Source organism: Bos indicus x Bos taurus, chromosome 11 (assembly GCF_003369695.1).
Source record: "Bos indicus x Bos taurus breed Angus x Brahman F1 hybrid chromosome 11, Bos_hybrid_MaternalHap_v2.0, whole genome shotgun sequence".
Taxonomy (NCBI): Eukaryota; Metazoa; Chordata; class Mammalia; order Artiodactyla; family Bovidae; genus Bos; species Bos indicus x Bos taurus.
Genome location: NC_040086.1, coordinates 102859049 through 102882920, shown reverse-complemented (window position 1 = coordinate 102882920; position 23872 = coordinate 102859049). Strand labels below are relative to the sequence as shown.

The 23872-nt window shown below is 56.9% G+C and overlaps 1 protein-coding gene across 1 annotated transcript in view; it reads left to right on the top strand.

The window, feature by feature from the left end:
• Window positions 1-23872, top strand: part of LOC113901811 — a 59371-nt gene that overhangs the window by 4020 nt on the left and 31479 nt on the right. The window contains 8 exon segments of the mRNA XM_027556742.1: window positions 3888-4393; window positions 5164-5256; window positions 8326-8421; window positions 13751-14668; window positions 14671-14912; window positions 15113-15207; window positions 22169-22731; window positions 23052-23139. Coding sequence (XP_027412543.1) covers window positions 3928-4393; window positions 5164-5256; window positions 8326-8421; window positions 13751-14668; window positions 14671-14912; window positions 15113-15207; window positions 22169-22731; window positions 23052-23139 — 2561 coding nt within the window. The 5' untranslated portion in view covers window positions 3888-3927.

Genomic DNA, 23872 nt, shown 5'->3' with positions numbered 1-23872 from the left:
CAGGCCACTGCCACCCCATAGTCATCCCTGACCTGGGGGAGGGGAAGCAGACAAACAGGGCCCCGCTCCCAGGGAGGGGAGGGGATCTTCCTTGGAGAGTGCATCACGCTGGCAGGAGCCGGGGAGGGGTCAGGAGGGCGGGCTGCAGGCCCCACACCCGCTGGAGGGGTTCAGCTGAGATGCTGCGGGCACACCTGCAGGGGGGAGGGCGGCTGTCCGCCCCCCACCATCACCTCTGCCCAGCGGCCTTCTTGGAGCCGCGCAGAACGTGACCCCAGGGGGGACCCGACTCTGCCACTCGTGGCCATCCAGCTGCAGCCCGGCTCAGAGCCAGGTGGCCGCCCCCGCGGAAACTAACAGTGTGGCGTGCAGGGGTGGCAGGAACGGGGGGCCCTGGGCCTGGAGCGGCCTGACTCCGGGGTGAGCGGCTGCGTCTGGAAGGGGCTCCGCAGCTAGGTGGGCAGGAGGAGAGGGAACCCGCTTGGGGCTTGTCAGAGCTCACAGGGCGACAGAGGCCATTGGGTCTGATTCCAAGTTCGCCCCGCATTCATGTCCAGGATTGTGCTTTTATCGCCAGTAGCCCCAGTGGCTCGACAGGTAAAGACTCTGCCTGCGAAGCAGGAGATGCAGGAGGTTCGATCCCTGGGTAGAGAAGATTCCCCCAGGGAAGGAAATGGCAATCCACTCCAGTGTTCCTGCTTGGAGAATCCGAGGGACGGAGGAGCCTGGCGGGCTACACTCCGTGGGGTGGCACAGTTGGACGCGACTGAGCACGCACACGCATGCAGCATGCACACGGAGGGTTTGAAGTGACTGCCCCGCCGTGTTTGTGGCCCAGCTTCTTCCTGGAGAAGTCGGTCTCTGCTGACTGCTGGGGGCAGCTTAGTCCCTGCTAGGAACAAAGGGTCACCAGGCTCATCTGTTAGGAGAAACTTCTCGTGTTGGGGCTCCTGCCACTTGCCCTCAGAGTGACCCTTTCTCTCTGCCCTCCAGAGGGGGCTGGGAGTCCAGAAGATGCTGGGAGGATGCCCCCCGCCCCAGGGACCCCAATTGATGGGGAAGCCTGAGGGCCTAGTGGAGGGAAGTCGTTCAGAGGCCTGGGGTCAGGCCTCTGCTCGGGTGTGTGATCCTGCGGCCAGAGCGAAGGAGGGGCGGGAAGGGCTTTCATTCTCACCAAGGTCGCAGGGGGATTTGCCGGGGGGAGTGAAGGAGATGGAGCTGTCTGGGGGTCCTCTCAGCTGTCCAGACTCTAAGGGCTGTGTGGGGGACACTGTGGTCATTCCTGACGATGTCCCCCCGCCACCCAAACTTGCAGCCACGTCCTAAGACCTGCTGCCCCCCCTGCGTGTCAGGCACCGTGCCATGACACGCCGCATCCTGCAGCCCTCCTGGAAGGGCCTGCTGCCCTGTGCAGACCGGGGTCAGTGTCCCAGGGCCCGAGCCACTCCCAAACACCCTGAATGTATTTCAGCTTCACCAGGCGACGTCCCCAGTGGAGCGGGCCAGCCTGGGCAGGGCGGGACTCCGGGCCAGGGGCAAGGGGCAGAGCTGACCCCACGGGGCTGCCGACTGGGGAACCTGACCGCAGAGGGGCGCCGTCTTTCTGGGTCACCAGTGTGTTTGAGGGCCCCAGGGCCGGAGGCTGGATCTGGGGTCTGGGCGGCTCTGTACCTGCCCCAACCCGGTGCCAACGGCGGGGAGGTTGAGTCGGGGCGGAGTGGGGCACCAGGCAGGGTCCGTCCCGGGCCGCTCCTGCTCTGACTGGCAGCGAAAGCTGGGGCTGTGTCCCAGTGACCAGAGCCCTGCCCTGCGTCCTGCCCAGACGGCAGCGCCTACAGGCATCCCTGGCTCCCCAGGGGGAGTCCCTTAGAGGGAACCTCTAGGACAGCTCTCCATTCTCCATGCCTGCCTGGAATTACAGGGTCTGGGGTCTTTTGATGCAGACCCCCCCCCCCACTTTCTTAGGGGCCATTCTGGAAGGAGTGCCTTCAGGGCTATTGCTAACATTGATAAATATCACAGCCCCTGAGCTATTCCCAGACGGACCGCTGGTGAGTGCTGGCTGCTCTGCAGGGCCCTGCTGCAGGGGTGAACTCACCAGAGCTCACAATACCCAGGGGCAGGGGTGGGGTCCCTGGTTGCCCAAGGTTACCCTGCCGGCTAGGGCGGAGCTGGATTTGAACCAGCTCTCCTCCTGGGGGACCATGCCGAGCCCAGGGCCAGCAGACCGCAGAGCCCACGTCCTCCCCACCACGCTGCCCTGCCGGGCTTGTCGAGCAGGTGATGGGAAGCCCGCTGGAGGTGGCCAGGTGGGGACGCTCAGGCCTCCACAGCGACCATTTCTGTGGTCAAAGGGGTGTGCTGAGCCTGTGCCAGGGAGCGGGATGCCAGGCACGCTTCCCCGGACCAGTTCCCAGAAGCCGAAGTATCAGGGCCGAACCTCTCAGCCCCTCGTCCAGCTGCTGGTGACTTGCCCTGGGCTGGCTCCTCTCCTGTGCCCGGACCCTCAGGCTGACCCCAACCCGGAGCTGAGCCTTGAGCCCGACACCAGTGTGTGGCTGAGCCCATGCCTGCCCCTGCCCACCCCCGGCCCTAGCCCCTCACATAATCCCCACTCTGGCCCAGGCCGAGCCTGACCCCAGCCCAGGCCAGCTCACCACGTACGGCAGCCGCTGGCCCCGGTGCCCTAGGAGGACCGGGGTGGGCGTGCTGCCTGGGGGCCCAGCAAGAGCTGCAGGCCCGGCTCTCTGCTGCTGCATGACACGGGGTTATTATGCTGTCATGAGGTCACCCGGAATTCTCACCCTCCACTGAGGGTCAGTGCATTGGGAAGCCCCACCGTCCCAGGCTTTTGCCAGTCCAGGGCCTGGCAGCCCACTGCGCCCACCCCGTTTCCGTGACTGTCCTGAGAGTTTCCAGCATGGGCCAGGGGACCGGGACAGGCCAGCACCGGGAGCCAGGCAGCGGCCAGCTCACCTTGAGCTGGGGAGGACGCCAGGCGGCCGAGCATGAGGCTGTGGGCCCAGGGCTGCCCCGTGAAAGCACCATCGGGGCCAAGGGCAGGCGGTGACGGAGGCTCACTGGCTCCGCCTTCGCTCCCAGCCCTGCTGCCATGGCCGCCTTGGCCATGGTGATGCTGCCCGCCTGCCGGGGGGACGTGATCCAGCCCCACCCCAAAGAGAGCCAGAGGCAGTGCCCCGTCTCCCTCGGGGCCGCAGGGGGACGGGCGTTCCGGAGGGCCAGCGCCAAGTCCAGGCCGTGTTTATGCCGACTCAGGTGCTCGTGTCAGCTCGCGGATGTTGAGGTGCCGTCAGGGAGGTGGCCACGCCTTCCCTGGGGGGAGCCAAGGTGGTGTGGTGAGCGGGGTCACGGGCCAGGGTGCTTCTGTGTGCCATCTCCCTGAGTCTGTAAATTGGGCTGACAGTGGTGCCCACCCGAAAGGGGTGTGGTTGGGATCCGAGAGAGAGCGTCGCTGCACTGCCACCCATGGAGGGGGCTGCATTTTATTGGCCCCTCATCCCTTTCTCCAGGGATCGAACCCCTGGTGGCTTAGACAGTAAAGCGTCTGCCCACAATGCGGGAGACCTGGGTTCGATCCAAGGGTTGGGAAGATCTCCTGGAGAAGGCAATGGAAACCCACTCCAGTACTGTTGCCTGGAAAATCCCATAGACGGAGGAGCCTGCTGGGCTACAGTCCATGGGGTCGCAGAGAGTCGGACACGACTGAGCAACTTCACGTTCACTTTTCATCCCTGTCTCACTCTGAGACAGGAAAACGGAGCGGGAGCGTCCTGGAGACAGTGTGTGGGACAGGGTACTGGAGACGTGTTGCTCAGCACCTCCACGTCTCTGCGCCTGACAGGTTGTGTCTGCCTCTCTCCCCCAAGGGAAGACAGGCTCTGCCCACTGGCAGCTGAAGATGACGCCATGGCGGCTGTGAAGTGGCCCGAGCCCCGCCGGCAGGCCGGCGCCCTGTGGGGATCTCCCGCTGCGGCCTGGTCTGACCACACTGAGGAGCCTGGCCGCCGGGGGCAAGTCTGCAGCGTCCCCATGTGGTTGACCGACGAGGAGGCCAAGGATGGGGACAGCTCTGTGTCGTTGGGCCGCCTCTCCGGCTCCTCGGGGGGCCACGAGTCGTGCACCCCTCCCCACAGGACTTGGACCGAGAGGGCCCCCCAGGTGCCGAGGCCACCGCGGCAGCCGAGAGAGAGCAACCCCCGGCTGGAGCAGCTGAGGGACAAGATCCGGGCCCAGGCCCAGCGGCAGGCCAGCTGCGCCTCGCTGGGCACCTCGACACCCTCCAGCGCCTCATACCTCTACAAAGCCCCCACACCAGCGCCCCGGAGGAAGGCCCGAAAGCCGTCAAACCCCCCGCCAGCCCCGGCCTACCCAGGTCAGTGGGGCAGCTCTCTCCAGGGACAGGCAGGAAGAGGGGAGAAAGTGATGAGATTGGGCCAATGCAGGCCGGGCCCCGCCTGGGCTGGTGGCCCCCTGGGAGGCTGGGGCGGTGCGCCCCGCAGCCCTGGAGGGTCTCGGAGCCTGGGAAGCTGAGTGGAGACAGAGCCCTCCCGGGGCTGCGTGTGAGCTGGGTTTAAGCACGAGGAAGCATTGACTCATCCGGGACATGGAGACCGCCTGGTGGAAACAAGAAGGAGGGTGGGTGCAGGGGCAGGCACCTGGAGGCTGGAGGGTGTGCGAGGGGCATGGACAGGAGGAGGCCAGCAGGAGGCCCCCGAGGGGAGACTGCACTCAAACCAGGAGCTTTTGAGCGGCGGCCAAAGGAGGACCTTTCCTTGGACACTTCTTCACGGCCTCACCGTCCTCACGATGCCCCTTCTCCTGCTGCACCAGGCTCAGGCAGACTGTCTGCGCTGTGCTCAGTCGCTCAGTCGTGTCCGACTCTTTTTGACCCCATAGACTGCAGCCCTCCAGGCTCCTCTGTCCATAGGAATTCTCCAGGCAACAATACTGGAGTGGGTTGCCATGCCCTCCTCCAGGGGATCTTTCCAACACAGGGATTGAACCCAGGTCTTTCGCATTGCAGGTGGATTCTTTACCAGCTAAGCCACCAGGGAAGCCAAGGCCTTGGACATGGACTCCGTAGTCCACGGGGTGGCAAAGAGTCAGATGCAAATGAGTGACTCACTTTTACTTTCACTTCAGGCATCCTGAGTGGAACTGAAAGTGGAGTTGAAGAGAAGGCAACCCCTGGCCAGGGGCGCGAGGCCTCCAGGGTCTCCCTGAACCAGATCTCAGGTGAGTGGCCCTGTGGCCAGCCATCCCAGCACCCCCCACCCCCCTGGACACTCAGACCAGGTGTGGGCAGCATGGTTATGGAGCCAGCAGTCTCCAGGCAGCCTCTCTCTCACTCTGTGGGATTGGCTCTGTTACCTCCCCTCACCGAGGAGGATACTGAGGGTCAGAGAGGACCCCAGCTGTGAAGGGCCCAAGCAGGGATTTGCTCTCAGCCTGCCATTCTCTAGAGCCCACTTTCCAGTCACCAGGGAAGGAATCCAGATGGGCTCTGCAGGGCAGGCTGGGGCTCAAAGCACAGGGGCCCTGGGCAAGGACATCTGCTGGCTGAGCTGCTCTGCACAGCATGGTCACAGGCCGGCCACAGTCTGGGCTTGAGGCCGTTCAGCTCCCGTCAGCTCCTGGGCTTGCCGGTCTGTTCTGCAGGCAGAAGGCATTGCTAACCTGTCCCACAGATGACCTTGCCCAGCCTGGGAGAAGCTGAAGGGTCGACACTAGGCTGGCAGACTTCCAGATGGGGGAGGAAGGGTCCAAGGTCCCAGAGAACCAGTAGACTCTGGCTCACTCAGCAGGTAGGAGGGGTGAGTCTGAGTTGGGGTGAGTCTGAGTTAGGGTGTGGGGGGCGGACTGGAGCTGCTCCCAGGGCTAAGGAACCTTGGCATCACCGCCGTAGGATAGTTGGAAGGTTCTGGGCAGGGAGACCTCGGCAGGTCTGGGCATTGACTGCTTCCTCAGTTTGTGGGGTGGGCACCGGGTGGAGGGGCCGTCTCTATAGTCCAGCAGGATTCTGGAGACCCCAGAAAGGGGTGGGGAGAGGGCTCAGGAGCTGAGGTCAGGCTGCCCTGGAGGCCCGAGGCTTCGGGGGTCTCTGGCCAGGGTTTTTAAGAGTCAGGCCCTCAGGGTTCCGTCACCTATCCTAGCAGTGCTGTGGTGGGTAGGGTGGGATGAGGGTTGGTCGACATTTGAGTCTACATCCTCTGGCTGGCAGCCACAGACCCGCTTCCGGTCTGCCCAGCCAGAGGTGCAAGCCAAGTGCAGCCCCAGGTAGAGTGAGGGGTGCCAGCCGTGTGAAGCCAAGAAGCAGAGCCTCTCTCTGACCCAGCTCTGGCCTGATCGTGGACCCTGGCGGCTCCCCGGAAGTGGCGGTGGCCCGCGTGAACTCCCTGGTCTCTCCCCTTGGGGATAAAGGACCTCGATGGCCTTGGCTCATCCCACAGGTCATTGTCCCCGTCCCCCCACACGGAGGCTGCTGGGGCCTCTCGGCTAAAATCATGACCCGGCCATGGTCTCTCAGGGAGCTCAGTGCCCAGTGGCATCAGTCACCAGCCCCTCCTCATTTTAGAATCCTCTGGAAGCAGGGCATGGGTCAGGGCCTGGTCTTTTTTTTTTTTTCAATTGTGGCAAAATACACATAAAGTTTAGAGATGAAGATTTGATCACTAGATTGGGAAGATCCCCCTGGAGTAGGAAATGGCAACCCACTCCAGTACTCTTGCCTGGGAAATCCCATGGACAGAGGAGCCTGGCGGGCTACAGTCCGTGGAGTCTTAGAGTCGGACACAACTACACACACACTGAGTTTACCATTTTTACTATGTTTATGTACAAAGTTACTTTGTTTCCAGGGGTTTGACCCCTCTAGGGACTTCATATGAGTGAAATCCAACGGGGTTTGTCCTTTCGTGAGAACCTAGGGCTCAAGGCTGCTCCTGTAGAGGCCGGAGGGACGGGCCAAGGCCAGGACCCAGCTGCTCTGCAGAGGCCTGGGAATCCCTGGGGCCTGACTCCTCTCTTGGCATGCTCCCCAGGCCTCCTGGGGACACGCTGGGCTGGGCTGGGCCGGGCCGGCTCTCACGGCTCACCAGCTGGGTGGCCGTTTGGTGTTTCCCAGATGCCGCCCCCACCCAGCAGGGTACAGAGACGAATGAGGCCAAACAGAGCGGGGCCAGGCCGAACACTGGCCTTTGGGCAGCCGGCCCCTGTGCCTGCTGCGGGACTTGGTTCTCCTGTCCCCGCCCATCCAGGTGGGGCAGCCCCGCCGTGCCAAGGCCCCTCTGGGTCTGGTGCACACTGCTTTCCCTGAACGTTCAGGAAACTAAGATCATGGCTTCCGATCCCATCACTTCATGGCAAATAGATGGGGAAACAGTGGAAACAGTGGCTGACTTTATTTTTCTGGGCTCTAAAATCACTGCAGATGGTGACTGCGGTCATGAAATTAAAAGACGCTTGCTCCTTGGAAGGTTTGTCTATGACAAACCTAGACAGCATGTTAAAGAGCAGAGACATCACTTTTCCAACAAAGGTCCGTATAGTCAAAGCTAAGGTTTTTCCAATAGTCATGTACAGATGTGAGAGTTGGAGCTTAAAGAAGGCTGAGTGCCGAAGAATTGATGCTTTCGGATTATGTTGCTGGAAAAGACTCTCAAGAGTCTCTTGGACTGTGAGGAGATCAAACCAATCAATCCTAAAGGAAATCAACCTTGAATATTCACTGGAAGGACTGATGCTGAAGCTGAAGCTCCAATATTTTGGCCACCTGATGCAAAGAGTTGACTCACTGGAAAAAACCCTGATGCTGAGGGAAGGAGAAGGAGGCAGCAGAGACTGAGATGGTTAGATAGCATCACTGACTCAATGGACATGAATTTGAGCACACTCCAGGGGATAGTGGAGGACAGGGAGGCCTGGCGTGCTGCAGTCCATGGGGTCGCAAAGAGTTGGACACGACTGAGCGACTGAACAACCACCTCTCCCCGACGAGCCGATGTCCCATCTGGCTAGCTGCCTGCCACAGCTTTGCTTGTGGGCCTATCCAGTCATTTATTCACTCAACAAACACAAGTGCTGTGGGCCAGCTCGCATGCCAGGGGCTGTGCTCAGGGGCTCTGGGGGCTGGTGCACGGTCAGGGCTGTGAGGGAGGGTGAGGCGAGCCCAGCCCTGCAGGGGATTTCCCTGGGGGGCAGGGGGCGGCATGCTGGGACAGTCAGGGGCTGGAGAGCAGGCTGATCGTGTGCTGTGTCGATACTCAACCTTCTCTCCCTTGCCTCCTTCTCCTCCTCTCGGTGAAGCTGCACAGGAGAAAACCAAAAGGATGAAAAGTAATTCTTGCAAAACAGAGAAGGCACCCAAGCCGCCTGCCCCTAGGAGAGCTGCCAAAGACACAGGTAGGGTTGGCCCCCGCAGGGCCCGGCAGGGGTTGGGGACAGAACGTTAGGGTCCAGGCTCAGGAGACGGGCGTGTGGCTCGTTTCCAGAGCCCAGACAGTGGGTGCTGCACTGGCTGCTGATGGACGTGCTTGCTTTCTCGTGACTCGGCATCGCCGGACAAGCCGTGGCCATTTTGCTGCCATCAACGGCGGGAAGCGTGACTGAGGGATGAGTCTCCCTGTCGCCTGGTTTGGAATGTAGACACTAGGCAGTGAGCCCGGGAGGCCGGCTTCCCCCTGGGGTGCCTGGTGGGAGGAAAGGCCAGGCAGTGCCCACCTCCCACAACCCCTTGGGGAGGATGCGTCAGCTGCCTGGGGGTTCTGTGCAGGGGTCGTGGTGGTGCTGGGCCGCTCAGTCGCAGAGAAATTCCTAAATCAGAAGTCTCCCCTGAGGGTGGGTCTTGAGGTTGTGTCCAGCGAAGACCCAGCTGCCCAGCTGGCCGGTTCGTGGAGCTTGTGGGGTGAATGAGCTGGATGTGGGCTATGGGGAGCGGAGCGGGCAGCCTTCTTCTGGGCCTGCCTTCAGAACAGCCTGGGTGGGATGGGGTGACACGCTCAGGGCTGGGCTCCCTCTTCCCGTGTGTGCCAAGCACGCAGGCAACACCGGCTCATGTAAGTCCTCACAGCTCTCCTCGGAGGCAGACAGGCTTGCTCCCATTTTGTAGATGAGGAAACCGAGGCTCAGTTTCCTGCCTGCCTGGGGTCACACGGGCCAACCAGGCTTGGCTGTGGCCCTGTGCTCCCTGCCTGAGAGAGCCCAGCTGTGCACACTTGGACCCGTGCCTGGAAACCTGCAGGCCCACCCTCAGGGCCTGGGCTCTGGGACCACCGCACCACAGACTTTGGGGACACCAGTTGAGAGCCCCCCCAGGTGGGGAGAGCCCTGGGGGGCTGAGGTCTGCTCTGTGGGGACCCCGATCTTGCTCAGAGTCAGCAACACTGGTGTTGGCACTGTTTTTCAGCATCTTTGTGCCTCAGTTTCCCCCGGGCACGATATCGCAGTCCTGGAGGGGAGTGCCAGTGTGAGGTCTGCCCATGTCTTCAGATACCTGCCTCTTCTGCCCTTGGGCAGACCCACAGTTCCAGCGGGCTGAGTGACTGTCCTCTGTGCCTCAATGGAGGTGGGCCCAGAGCAATGTGGGGGCACATTGGCGAAACCTCCACTGGATAGAGTGAGGGGTGCCAGGAGACAGGCCACCGAGCAAGCACAAAAATAACAATTTTCCGCATCATGTTCCCCCTGCTCCTGGACCGTGGGGTTTGTTTTATTTTAATGGCTCCTTTGAAAAATGACCTGCCTTCTGCCTGACACTGGGTCAGAAGGGCGTGCCACGGGCTGCATTCATCACCGTGACCGCCGCGCCGCCCTGCCGGAGCTGACCATTAGTCTCTGTCAGTGACGAAGTCACAGCTGGGCTAAGAAGAGATGAGTCTGGGTTCAGAGGTCAGAGCCACAGGACTTGGGAATTGGATGAATTAGAAATTTGCTGTAGTTAACAAAAAATTAAATCACAATAGTTATAAAATATTCATCCATCCGGGCTGAGGGAAAATGAAGCCCGATATTTAATTTCAGATTATAGCACCTTACTTTGCATTTTTTATCATAGATTAGGTTGGCCCTGGAACTTTGACAGGGCACTTGGGGACTTCATCCATTTCCACAGATTAAAAATCCTCTCGTAAAAAAATTAATTGCCATTAAACGGCTCTGCGGAAGGAAAAACGTGCCCACCAGGGCCCATTTATTGACCTGGACCCCTCTGGCCGGCTAATGGGGAAGCCAGTGATGTCGGGGCCTGCGGGTGGGGGTGCTCAGAGGGGCCTGCGGCCCCCTCCTCACCCAGCGTGGTCCCTGCTCAGGGCCCCACCCAGTGAGTGTGGCCTTTTTCGTGCAGAGCAACAGCTTTGGGATTCAGGATGCAGGACCCTCGCTGGGGAGCCCACCCCCCAGGTCCCCCTCATAGGTCAAACGAGGCAGGCAGGTGGGCAGTCCCGGGCTCAGCCCTGGTCAGCAGAAGCCTGACCTTTCTGGGAAACTTCTGCAGTGGGGGTGACTGCTTCTCTTTTTCATCCTTGTGGAGAGATGCGTACAGATGGGGAAATTGAGGCACAGGCAAGTGGTCACTTGCTCAAGGCCTGTGGCTGGAGAATGGAGGAGCGGGGATTTAAATCCATGTCTTATGGCTCAGCTGGTAAAGAATCTGCCTGCAATGCAGGAGACCTGGGTTCGATCCCTGGATCGGGAAGATCCCCTGGAGAAGAGATAGGCTACCCACTCCAGTATTCTGGCCTGGAGAATTCCATGGACTGTCTAGTCCATGGGGTCACAAAGAGTCGGACACAACTGAGTGACTCTCACGTTTTCACTGGTTGGACAGGGGCTTCTCAGGTGGTGATGTTGGTAAAGAACCCACCTGCCAATGCAGGTGGGCCCGATCCCTGGTCGGGAAGATCCCCTGGAGAAGGGAATGACTTCTCATTCCAGTATTCTGGCCTGGAGAATCCCAGGGACAGAGGAGCCTGGCGGGTTATAGTCCATGGGGTCGCTGAGAGTCAGACAGGGCTGAGAGACTAACACTTTCCCTTTCCTGGGACTCAGGACACCAGCGCTCTCCGCCTCCGCTACCCCAGGAGCCTGGGGCGGAGGGCGTGGTCGCAGAGGGGGGCGTGTCTTGGAGGACTCTTCCAAGGGCGTGGCTTTGCAGAGGGCGTGGTCACGGCCTCGCTCCTTCCTGGGGCTTGGCCTCTAGGAGGCGTGGCCTCTGGGGCGTGGTCTGCGTCGCCCTTCCCTTTCAGGGAGCTCAGTGCTCAGGCCTGTGTCCCAAATCTCAGTCTGGGCTGGGGAGGGCGCCGAGTCTAGGGAGCAGGGTGTGCTAGGTGGGTGATCTCTGCGGTGAGGCGCCCTCTTCGAGCAGAAATGCCCCCAGGACAAGTCTTGGTCTGGGTAGTTTTGTTTTCCTGGGGCGCTGCCTGGGCTGGCTCCCTGCCGTGTGTGTGTGTGTGTGTGTGTGAGCGTGTGTGAGCGTGTGCGTGAGTGCTCAAGGTCAGCCACTGCTTCTGCCTCTGCCTCTGCCAGGGCCCTTATGGTTGGGTTTGTGATGATGGTGGGGCTGCTAATGGCATTTGGTGAGGGTGATTTGGGATTACAAAGTAAAACCTTGATAAATGATGTTTATGACGTGATGGCATTTATTAAAGAAAGTGTTTATGTTTGGGATGTGGCAGCTGTCTGTTTCCACACACTGTCCGGGCCCCTCATCCTGCCGCCCTGGGTGGCTTTGCTGCCACCAAGATCTTAGCTTTCTCTGCCCAACAAAGCCTGGGCTGGGGAGGGCGAATAAAAAAGCCAAATAGAAACAGATGGAGCCAGTTTGTTTGGAGGAAATGGAAGGGTGGCTTTAATCCTCCGTGGGAGGAGGCGGGGAACACAGTAGGTCTGCGCCTCGAGAACTGTGCCCCACTTCCATGAGGAATCTGGGGATCGCATAGAGGAGGGCTCACAGTCAGGGGTCGGTGCTACGGAACAGAGACGTGAGGATCCTGTATTCTTCTTCCTGTTCCTCTTGCACTGTTTCAAGACCCGTCACAGGCTGGTGTCAGTAGCCCAGTGGCTGGGCCCTTTGTCCTTCGTGTGTCGTACTGTGACCTCCTTCCTGTAATGCAAAAAGAGACCTCCGAGAGGTGGTCTGCAAAAGAGTGCTGTAAAGGGGAGCACCAGGAACAGGAGGTGATCAGCACAGCGTTAAAGGATAGTAGGGCTTCCCTGGTGGCTCAGACAGGAAAGAATCTGCCTTCTGCGCAAGGGACCTGGGTTCCATCCCTGGGTCAGGAAGATCCCCTGGAGAAGGGAATGGCAACTCCCTCCAGTATTTTTGCCTGGGGAATCCTGTGGACAGAGGAGCCCCGTGGGCTACAGTCCATGGGGTCACAGAGTCAGACACGACTGAGCGACTCACACTGTAGGATAGTAGGTTCAGAACGAGCTCCTGCGGAGTCAGAGGGCAGAAAAGCAACCTCGGTTACAGACTACAGGCTAGGGACAGCTGAGAACGCGGAGTGATCACGCCTGCTCACTGTTCTCTTCATCTTCTTTGTTCTCAGGAAAGGAAAGAGAAGTTCAGCCTTCTATTTCCCCTTTTCTCGGCAACAGCTTCCTTGATTCCCACCCTGATCCCCGCTCTCACCAGATTAAAAACAAATTAGTTTCCTCTGGTTCAGGGCAAGTGATTACCGACAGTGCCGCCCCCGCCCTGCGAGCTCTGGGTGTGCGAGCGATTGTCTTTGCTTCTGACCAGCCTTTACAGAGCGCGTGCGGTGCTCGAGGGCCTGCGTTCTGTGTTTTACAGAGAAATCCATAGGGAGTACGTTTTATTACCCCTGAGGGCCAGAGAAATCGGGTCACACGTCCAGGTCATCCTGAGACTCAACTTTGCCCAGGATGCTGGCTAATGGCTGGGGTGTGGCCCCGCGCCAGAGTGGCCTGGACCCAAGTGTTTTCACCCTGTCCCCTCCAGGAGCGTGTGACCTGGTCTCCTGGCTCTGTGAGGAGCTGCCAGCCTTCCCCTCTGGGCCGGCACGCGGAGGGCCCCGGGCACTTGGCTGTATATGTGTTTTCTCTTTAAGATTCTGAGTTGGTGGGTGTTCATGCCTGGAGGAAAGGACAAGCCCTGGTGAGGGTGTGCTGGGGCCCCCGCCCGCCCTCCCCAGGCTCCAGAGCAAGATCCCCTCGAGAGACCAGGCCCCCGTCGCAGAATTAGGTACCTCGTGCCTCCGCCTGGACTCTGCTCCGCTCCGTGTGGCATCTTGGGGGTGGGCGCCGGGGTGGGCGCCCAGGCGGCAATGGCATTGGGGTGCAGGTGTGGCACCCATTCCCCCGGAGACCTGTCAGACTCCCACCAAACCCACCAGCATACAGGGGCTTCCGGGACTCGCTGCATTTAAAACAAAACAAAAAGAGGGTTTCTGTCCCTGAGAAGCAAATTTCTGCTCCTGGAAGGCAGGGCATGACCACCAGGCTGTCCTGACTTAGAGAATGCAGGCCTACAGCCACAGTGGCTCCCAGCAGACGTCTGTCACCCGCACCCCCCGACACACATACTCAGTTTTCGACATGTTCAGAGAGGGTGGCTCTGTGCCAGACGCCTGGGCACAGCTGTGAGTCACCCAGACGTGGCATCTGCCCCCAGAGGGCTCCTGCGAGTGGATGTTGAGAGCAGAGCCAAGATGGGGGGTCTCTAGGGGGGCTCTGCGCCTCCTGGCAACCCCGCGACTGCCTGTCTTTGCAGATCACGGGAAGAAGGTTGGAGCCACTGAGAGCTCCCCTGTCCACCCCCAGACGCCAAGTCCAGCCTCTGTCCACAGTGACCTGCAGATGCCCTCGGACAACGTGCCCACCCTGGCTTCCCGCGATCCACCCGTGAATGTCCAGGCTGCTATGGCCGTCCTTCGAGACCTCCGCCAGCAAATCCAGGCCGGGCTGGAGCTGGCCCAGACTCGCCACACGAGCCGAGGACTGGAGCTGCATGGCCTGGCAGGGAGGAGGCGGCCAGGCCCCTGGAAACCCCCAGACGTCAGGGGTGCCTTCTGGAAGAGCCCTGGGGCCCCAACGGACAGGCTGCCCACCTCTGAGAGGGCTGGGAGCCTCCCTGCTGCACAGCACTGGAGCCCTGTGGCCGGGTGGGAGTCCTATCCACACAGGACCTGGGTGGCCCCAGGACGGGACACCTCCTTCCAGAGATGCGTGAGCCCCACCGAAGGGCCGAACTCCTTCCCGCAGCGGCCCTGGAGCGCCTCGGCCAGGCAGGCCTCCTGCCCACCAAAGACCTGGGCTTTCCAAGGACGAGACCCCTCCTTGCAGAGGCCTGGGAGCCCCCCCGAAAGGTGGGTCCCCTTCCTGCAGCGGTCCTGGAGCGCCTCGGCCGGGCAGGCCTGGGGTCCACAGAGGGCCTGGACTGCTTGTGAAGACCCGGCAGACCCCGCCCCGAGGCCATGGAGCCCTCTGGAAAGGCCGAGCCAACCCACCTGGCGGCCCTGGAGCACCTCCTTCACACAGGGGCCCAGCCCCCTGTATCAGGGCAGGGGTCCCCTGCGGACCCCCTCAGGGGCCAAGCTCGCCTGGCCGAGGCCCAGCCAGGGTGCCCTTCGGAACGCACCTGAGAAGGAGAATGAGGTGCGGCCACCTCGGCCTTGCCCCAAGCCCCGGGGGCCCTGGGCCCCCTCCACGGCTCCGAGTCCCTGCGTGAGTTCATGCGCCAGAAGACTGCAGCCTGGCGGCGGCAGGCCCTGGAAGAAAAGGCCTCGGCCATGCGCTCGCTGGAGCTCAGAAACCAGAGGCTGCAGGGCGCCCACAGGAAGCAGAGGGAGGCCGTGCTGGGCAGAGCCGTCCCCGTGGTCTCCCAGACGACCCCCGGCATCGTGACCTTCGTCCCGCACGCGGCACAGTCCAGGGTATGTGGCAGCTCAGACACCCGGCTCCCCTGGCCTCCATGGGGCTTTGCGGGGACCCCATTGCCTCTGTCTCTGCCCGCCCTCCCCCTAGAAGGGACCAGCCTGTGATTCCCGCGGAGGCCGGGGCCAGCTCCGAGGCTGAGACAGGGTCTGGGGTCTTGTGGCTGGGCTGGGGCTGACAGCATCCTTCTCTGCTTTAGGATCTGGAAGCCGCCGCCGGGCCGGGGGCGCCGGTGCTGCAGTGGAGCAAGGTGACTTCCGGTATGGTACTGGGGGACCAGGAGGCCCCGGGCAGGTGGGTGTGAGGGGCCGGGGCTGGGCTTCCTGGGGGGCTCTCCTGGGCAGGGGTTGGCTTGCTCTGTCCAGAGCTGCACAGAGCCTGTGATCAGGGCTGCGTTGGTTTCCACTGAGGTGAGATTGCTGTTATGTAAAGTTAACGTTTATAAGCTGAGCTATTCAGGGGCCCTTAGCACATTCACAATATTGTGAAACCAACCACCACCTCTGTCTAGTCCCAAAACATTTCATCACCCAAAAGGAAACCCAGTTCCCATTCTCAGGCACCCCCCCACTCCTCCCCTGAGCCCCGAGGCCCCTCCATTCCTCCCCTGAGCCCCAATCTGCTGTTCATCCTTATGGATTCACCTGTTCTTTCTTTTTTTCCCCCATGTACTGTACAGGAGGTCCTTGTTGGTTATCCATTTTAAATACAGCAGCATGTACATGTCCATCCCGAGCTCCCTAACTATCCCTTCCCCTCATCTTTCCTCCGGGCAACTGTAAGTTCATTTTCTGAGTCTGTGCGTCTCTTTCTGTTTTGTAAGTAAGTTCCTTTGTGTCATTTCTTTTTAGATTCCTCATATGAGGGATGTCACACGATATTTCTCCTTCTCTGTCTGACTGACTTCACTCAGTGTGACAATCTCTACGTCTATCCCTGTTGCTGCAGGCGGCATTATCTTATTGTTTCATGGCCGAGTAACATTCCATCGCATATACCTACCACATCTTCTTTATCCATTCCTCTGTCGATGGACACCTAGGTTGCTTCCGTGTCTTAGCTGCAATGAACACTGGGTTGCATGTATCCTTTTGGATCACGTTTTTTTTTTCCAGATAAATGTCCAGGACTAGGGTTGCCCAGGACTACGCTATGCCCAGGACATAGGGTCATATGGTAGCTCTGTTTTTAGGTTTTTGAGGAACCTCCATACTGGACTCTGTAGTGGTTGTACCGATTTACATTCCCACCAACAGTGGAGGAGGGTTCCCTTCTCTCCACACCCTCTCCAGCATTTGTTGTCGGTGGATTTTTTTATGATGGCCATTCTGGCTGGCTGGATTCACCTCCTCTGGTGTCTCACATCAGTTGAGACAGCACAGGGCCTCTGTGCCTGACTCCCTCCTCTGAGCGTGTTTTCCAGGTTCATCCATGTTGCAGCCTGCGTCAGGACTTCCTTCCTTTTTATGGCTGAGTAATATTCCACTGGGGCATCCCCCACATTTTGCACACCCGTAGTCAGCTCATGGACTTGTGGGCTGTTTCCCCCTTTCGGCCGCTCTGATTGAAACATCTAAGCACCTGTTTTCAGCTCTCTTGTGCATGCACCCAGGAGGAGAGTTGTCCGGTCACGTGGTACCTCTGTGTCTCACTCACGGAGGCACTGCTGGGCTGTATTGGCTGTGACCACACCATTGTGCATCCCCCCGAGCAGCGCAGGAGAAACCATGTCTCCCGTCCCCGCCACACCTTCCTGTGCTGCCCCCTCGCTGACACTTTCTCTTGGCTTTCGCTGCAATGTGCTTTCCTTTCTTGGCGGCAGCTGTGCAGGCGGCGCCTCCCCCGGCAACATTGAAGTGCAGGGTGGGAGCCCTCCCGCCGCCTTTCTGGGGGACTGAGCGTCCAGGCTCCCCGGAGGCTGCCCTTCCCAGTGCTCGTCCCCACGGCGAAGGGCTGTGGGCAGTGCCCTGGGGGCTTCCGGCCAGGGCCAGCCACTTACTGGCCACCTGCCTGGTGACAAGGGGAGGGCAATGTGACGAGGAGCTCACAGCCGGGTTCCGGGAGTGTCATCCACTTGTGGCCGGGGGGGAGGAGCGGACCCAGAGGGGCTGAGGACAGGGGTCCCCGCAAGGCACCGCCCCACCAGGAGCTGCCTGCCCTGGGCTCACTCTGAACCTCCGTCCTGGGTGTGCCTTTGGCAGCCAGCGTTCTGGGAGGGGGCTTTGGGCTGAACCCCTTGGAGCTCAGCACCCACCCCTCTTTGCAGCCGCTCACCCCAGTGGATTGGACACCCTCCCCTGACCCCTGGCTCCTGGAAGTTTCTCTCTCTGGCTCCTTTTTGCTTCATTTGTTTTAAAAGTGCACGTCCCTGAGCCACATCCCCAGATTTAGGGTCCACAGGGCAGCCCGGGGTCTGCATCTCTTTTTAACTTCTCAGGGTTGGTGTCTGGTCACACCCAGACGAGGACACAGGTGCAAAGTGAACATGCACACTGAGCGTGCGTGTCGCCTGCTGCCCCTCGGGCAGCCCCCACCGGACAGGCTGCAGGGGTCCTCGCTGCGCGGCTCCTTCAGCTGGACACGACGCTGGGGGATGTCCATCTCCATGGGCGGGGCGGCTCTAGGTCCTTCATCTTGCTTTGCTGTGTCCTTTTTTTTCACTTACAAACATTTCACTTAAAATACACATAACATCCCCTTCATGGACCACAGCCTTGTCACGGTGAAGAGGCTTGCAAAACTCAGTGAAGCTATGAGCCATGCTGTGCAGAGCCACCTGGATGGACAGGTCATACTGAAGAGTTCTGACAAAACGTGGTTCACTGGAGAAGGGAATGGCAAGCCACTCCAGTGTTCTTGCCTCGAGAACACCATGGACAGAATGAAAAGGCAAAAAGATAGGACAGCAGAAGACGAGCTCCCTTGGATCAGAAGGTATCCAATGTGCTACTGGGAAAAGGCAGAGGGCAATTACTAACAGCTCCAGAAAGAATGAAGTGGCTGGGCCAAAGCAGAAACAATGCTCTGCTGTGGATGTGTCTGGTTGGTGAAGGTAAAAAGTCAGATGCTGTAAAGAACCATATTGCATAGGAATCTGGAATGTTAGGTCCACAGATCAAGGTAAATTGGACATGGTCAAGCAGGAGATGGCAAGAGCGAATATCAAAATCCTAGGCATTAGTGAACTAAAATGGACAGGAATGGGAGAATTTAATTCAGATGACCATTACATCTACCACTGTGGGCAAGAATCTCCTAGGAGAAATGGAGTAGCCCTCATAGTCAATTAGAGTCTGAAATGCAGCACTTGGAGGCAACCTCAGCAACAACAGAAAGATCTTGGTTTAACAAATCACAGAAGAAATCAAAAAAGAAATCAAAATTTGCATAGAAACGAATGAAAATGAAAACACAACAACCCAAAACCTGTGGGACACAGTAAAAGCAGTCCTAAGGGGAAAGTTCATAGCAATACAGGCACACCTCAAGAAACAAGAAAAAAGTCAAATAAATAACCTAACTCTACACCTAAAGCAACTAGAAAAGGAAGAAATGAAGAACCCCAGGGTTAGTAGAAGGAAAGAAATCTTAAAAATTAGAGCAGAAATAAATGCAAAAGAAACAAAAGAGACCATAGCAAAAATCAACAAAACCAAAAGCTGGTTCTTTGAAAGGATAAATAAAATTGATAAACCATTAGCCAGACTCATCAAGAAACAAAGGGAGAAAAATCAAATAAATAAAATTAGAAACGAAAATGGAGAGATCACAACAGACAACACAGAAATACAAAGGATCATGAGACTATTATCAACAATTATATGCCAATAAAATGGACAACGAGGAAGAAATGGACAAATTCTTAGAAAAGTACAACTTTCCAAAACTCAACCAGGAAGAAATAGAAAACCTTAACAGACCCATCACAAGCACGGAAATTGAAACTGTAATCAAAAATCTTCCAGCAAACAAAAGCCCAGGTCCAGACGGCTTCACAGCTGAATTCTACCAAAAATTTAGAGAAGAGCTAACACCTATCCTGCTCAAACTCTTCCAGAAAATTGCAGAGGAAGGTAAACTTCCAAACTCATTCTATGAGGCCACCATCACCCTAATACCAAAACCTGACAAAGATCCCACAAAAAAAGAAAACTACAGGCCAATATCACTGATGAATATAGATGCAAAAATCCTTAACAAAATTCTAGCAATCAGAATCCAACAACACATTAAAAAGATCATACACCATGATCAAGTGGGCTTTATCCCAGGGATGCAAGGATTCTTCAATATCCGCAAATCAATCAATGTAATACACCACATTAACAAATTGAAAAATAAAAACCATATGATTATCTCAATAGATGCAGAGAAAGCCTTTGACAAAATTCAACACCCATTTATGATAAAAACTCTCCAGAAAGCAGGAATAGAAGGAACATACCTCAACATAATAAAAGCTATATATGACAAACCCACAGCAAACATTATCCTCAATGGTGAAAAATTGAAAGCATTTCCTCTAAAGTCAGGAACAAGACAAGGGTGCCCACTTTCACCACTACTATTCAACATAGTTTTGGAAGTTTTGGCCACAGCAATCAGAGCAGAAAAAGAAATAAAAGGAATCCAAATTGGAAAAGAAGAAGTAAAACTCTCACTATTTGCAGATGACATGATCCTCTACATAGAAAACCCTAAAGACTCCACCAGAAAATTACTAGAACTAATCAATGATTATAGTAAAGTTGCAGGATATAAAATCAACACACAGAAATCCCTTGCATTCCTATACACTAATAATGAGAAAACAGAAAGAGAAATTAAGGAAACAATTCCATTCACCATTGCAACGAAAAGAATAAAATACTTAGGAATATATCTACCTAAAGAAACTAAAGACCTATATATAGAAAACTATAAAACACTGGTGAAAGAAATCAAAGAGGACACTAATAGATGGAGAAATATACCATGTTCATGGATTGGAAGAATCAATATAGTGAAAATGAGTATACTACCCAAAGCAATTTATAGATTCAATGCAATCCCTATCAAGCTACCAACAGTATTCTTCACAGAGCTAGAACAAATAATTTTACAATTTGTATGGAAATACAAAAAACCTCGAATAGCCAAAGCGATCTTGAGAAAGAAAATGGAACTGGAGGAATCAACCTACCTGACTTCAGGCTCTACTACAAAGCCACAGTTATCAAGACAGTATGGTACTGGCACAAAGACAGAAATATAGATCAATGGAACAAAATAGAAAGCCCAGAGATAAATCCACGCGCATATGGACACCTTATCTTTGACAAAGGAGGCAAGAATATACAATGGATTAAAGACAATCTCTTTAACAAGTGGTGCTGGGAAATCTGGTCAACCACCTGTAAAAGAATGAAACTAGAACACTTTCTAACACCATATACAAAAATAAACTCAAAATGGATTAAAGATCTCAACGTAAGACCAGAAACTATAAAACTCCTAGAGGAGAACATAGGCAAAACACTCTCTGACATACATCACAGCAGGATCCTCTATGACCCACCTCCCAGAATATTGGAAATAAAAGCAAAAATAAACAAATGGGACCTAATTAAAAGCTTCTGCACATCAAAGGAAACTATTAGCAAGGTGAAAAGACAGCCTTCAGAATGGGAGAAAATAATAGCAAATGAAGTAACCGACAAACAACTAATCTCAAAAATATACAAGCAACTCCTACAGCTCAACTCCAGAAAAATAAATGACCCAATCAAAAAATGGGCCAAAGATCTAAATAGACATTTCTCCAGAGAAGACATCCAGATGGCTAACACACACATGAAAAGATGCTCAACATCACTCATTATCAGAGAAATGCAAATCAAAACCACTATGAGATACCATTTCACACCAGTCAGAATGGCTGCGATCCAAAAGTCTACAAATAATAAATGCTGGAGAGGGTGTGGAGAAAAGGGAACCCTCTTACACTGTTGGTGGGAATGCAAACTAGTACAGCCACTATGGAGAACAGCGTGGAGATTCCTTAAAAAACTGGAAATAGAACTGCCTTATGATCCAGCAATCCCACTGCTGGGCATACACACTGAGGAAACCAGAAGGGAAAGAGACACGTGTACCCCAATGTTCATCGCAGCACTGTTTATAATAGCCAGGACATGGAAGCAACCTAGATGTCCATCTGCAGATGAATGGATAAGAAAGCTGTGGTACATATACACAATGGAGTATTACTCAGCCATTAAGAAGAATACATTTGAATCAGTTCTAATGAGGTGGATGAAACTGGAGCCTATTATACAGAGTGAAGTAAGCCAGAAGGAAAAACACCAATACAGTATACTAACGCATATATATGGAATTTAGAAAGATGGTAACAATAACCCTGTATACAAGACAGCAAAAGAGACACTGATGTATAGAACAGGCTTATGGACTCTGTGGGAGAGGGAGAGGGTGGGAAGATTTGGGAGAATGGTATTGAAACATGTGAAATGTCATGTATGAAACGAGATGCCAGTCCAGGTTCAATGCACGATGCTGGATGCTTGGGGCTGGTGCACTGGGACGACCCAGAGGGATGGTATGGGGAGGGAGGAGGGAGGAGGGTTCAGGATGGGGAACACATGAGAAATAAAGGAATAAAAAAAAGAAAAAAAAAAGAAAATATTCTTCCTAATAAAACTCATTAACAAAATAAAAAAAAAGAAAAGAAAAAAAAAAAAGAAGAAAGATCTTGGTTCGTTTCCAAGGCAAACCATTCGATGTCACAGTCATCCAAGTCTATGCCCCAACCGCTGATGTCGAAGAAGCTGAAGTTGACTGGTTCTATGAAGACTTACAAGACCTTCTAGAACTAACACTATAAAACGATGTCCTTTTCATCAGAGATTGGAATGCAAAAGTAGGAAGTCGAGAAGGCTGTGTTTTCATTCTGTTGATTGGGTCTTTTGACACATACATGTTTTTAATTCTGAAGTAGCCCGAGTTGCCTATCTGTTGTCTTGTTACCAGTGCTTCTGGGGTCATATCCAAGAAATCACTGCCAGCCAGGCTCCTTCCTTCTAATAGGTGTGTGCGGTCCGTCGTGATCACCACGGTCACAAACAGATGAAGTGAATAGACACTGAGCCTGGCCCGGAAGCTGCTTCCACATGCATCCCTGCACACGCGTGTCTCCCACGCACATGGAAATGATCACCCCCCCCCAGGCTGACCCCTGTCCCTTCTCTCCCTGCAGCTTCTGCCTGTGTTTGAACAGAGCCTTGAATCCCACCAAGACTCTGGAGGTGGGAGGCCCCCAGGATGGCTGGGAGGGCACACCCTTGCTGATGCCAGCCAGCTCCTCCCTGGGGCCCCTGAAGTTCCAGGACCTGAGTACGAACTGCCAGAGCCCGGGTCTCTGCATTTACCTGGACCCTGAGGAGTCGGAGCGCCTGGGCATGCCGGGCCCCCTGCACTTCCGGTACAAGCAGGCCCGGCTGCAGGCCCTGGAGACCATGGCGAACATCCTGAAGCAGCGGATCGATGTCCTGACGGACAAGCTGCGCCGCTCCGAGGCAATGGACGCACTGGTGGGGCCTGGCCCAGGCCTGCTGCCCTCCAGCTCCAGCACGCCGGCCTGCCCCGGAGCCCTCGTGCCCAATGTGGGCCAAGGGGTGCCTGGGGACTGGGCAGGGCTGCAGGCCAGGCCGCTTCTCTGCACCCCTGGCTTCCTGGACACGGAAACGGTGCGCTGGAGCCCTGGCTGGGAGCGGCTGCAGAGTGCGAGCCCCAGGGCCCGCCACGTCAGCGAGCCCATAGGTAGGGCTACCCCCAGGCCCTGCCGGCAGCCAGGGGACCCCCACTTTCTCCTTGCCCCGGGTCTCTTCCCCTCCCCAGCAATTGTCCCTCTGTGCCTGCTGTTGCCCCCTTGCCTCTGGAGGGGGAGGGGTGGGCCCCAGTCCTGAGGTTGATGTCCTGCCCCCTCCCCACCCCGGCTCTGCAGAGGGGCGAGAACGCAGGACCCCTGTGCCTCCTGCCGTGGGGATGTGGGGGGACCATCTCACTCCCTGCAAAGCGGCAGCCCCTCCCCACCCTGCCAGCCTGTAGGAAGTGAAGTCCCGGTGCTTCTCTCTCGAAAGGTTTCATGGACGATGGACGCTCCGAGCTGGACGGGAGGCTGGCAAGAAACGTGGCTTCTTTCCAGGCCCTCAGCCCCTTCGCAGGGAGGTAAGGCTGGGCGCTGCCCTCAAACGCCCTTGTGCCCCTGGGGTGGACGCAGCCGGGCGGGCAGGGTGACACAGCTCCTGGCCTGTCCCGGGGGAGACGCGGGCCTCGGACGCCTCTGGCTGGGCTGTGCGCAGTGGGCCACGTGGGCCCCCAGTCGCCCAGGCGTTCCCGGGTGGTTGGCAGGCCGGTCGTGTGCGGGGCGTGTGGAGGCAGGGGGCCCTCCATCTAGGTCTCTTGCCAGTGTCAGATCCTCAGGATCACCTGCCTACAAGCCCTTGAACAGGCCTGTCTCCAGCCCTGACCTTCTCTGGGGCCACTTCACGTGGGTCCCTTTTCATCAGTGGTTACGGACGGATGACCGGCCGGGGGCAGGGGCACCGGGGGCCCTCAGCAGCCCCGCTGTCCACCCGGCCAGCCCAGCCCAGGCCCATGAGGCCACCTTAGCAGTCACCGTCCCGGGGACGCTCTGCTGGGCCCAGCCTCACAACCAGGCCCCCCGGCCGTGTGGCTGTGGCCACCCCTGGCCTCTCTGTCCCCCAGCTCATTGCTCCCCCCAGCAGCCAGTGTCGCTGCCCAGTGCCTTCAGCCCTGGGGCCCTTGTCGGCCCCTGGACTTCACTGAGCAGCTGTGCCCCTCTCCTCCTGGAAGGACTGCCCACTCCCACCCCAAGAACCATTCCTTCAGCCCCACTGCCTGGCAGTTCCCGCAGGCGTGGGTCCCTGATCAGCCCTCC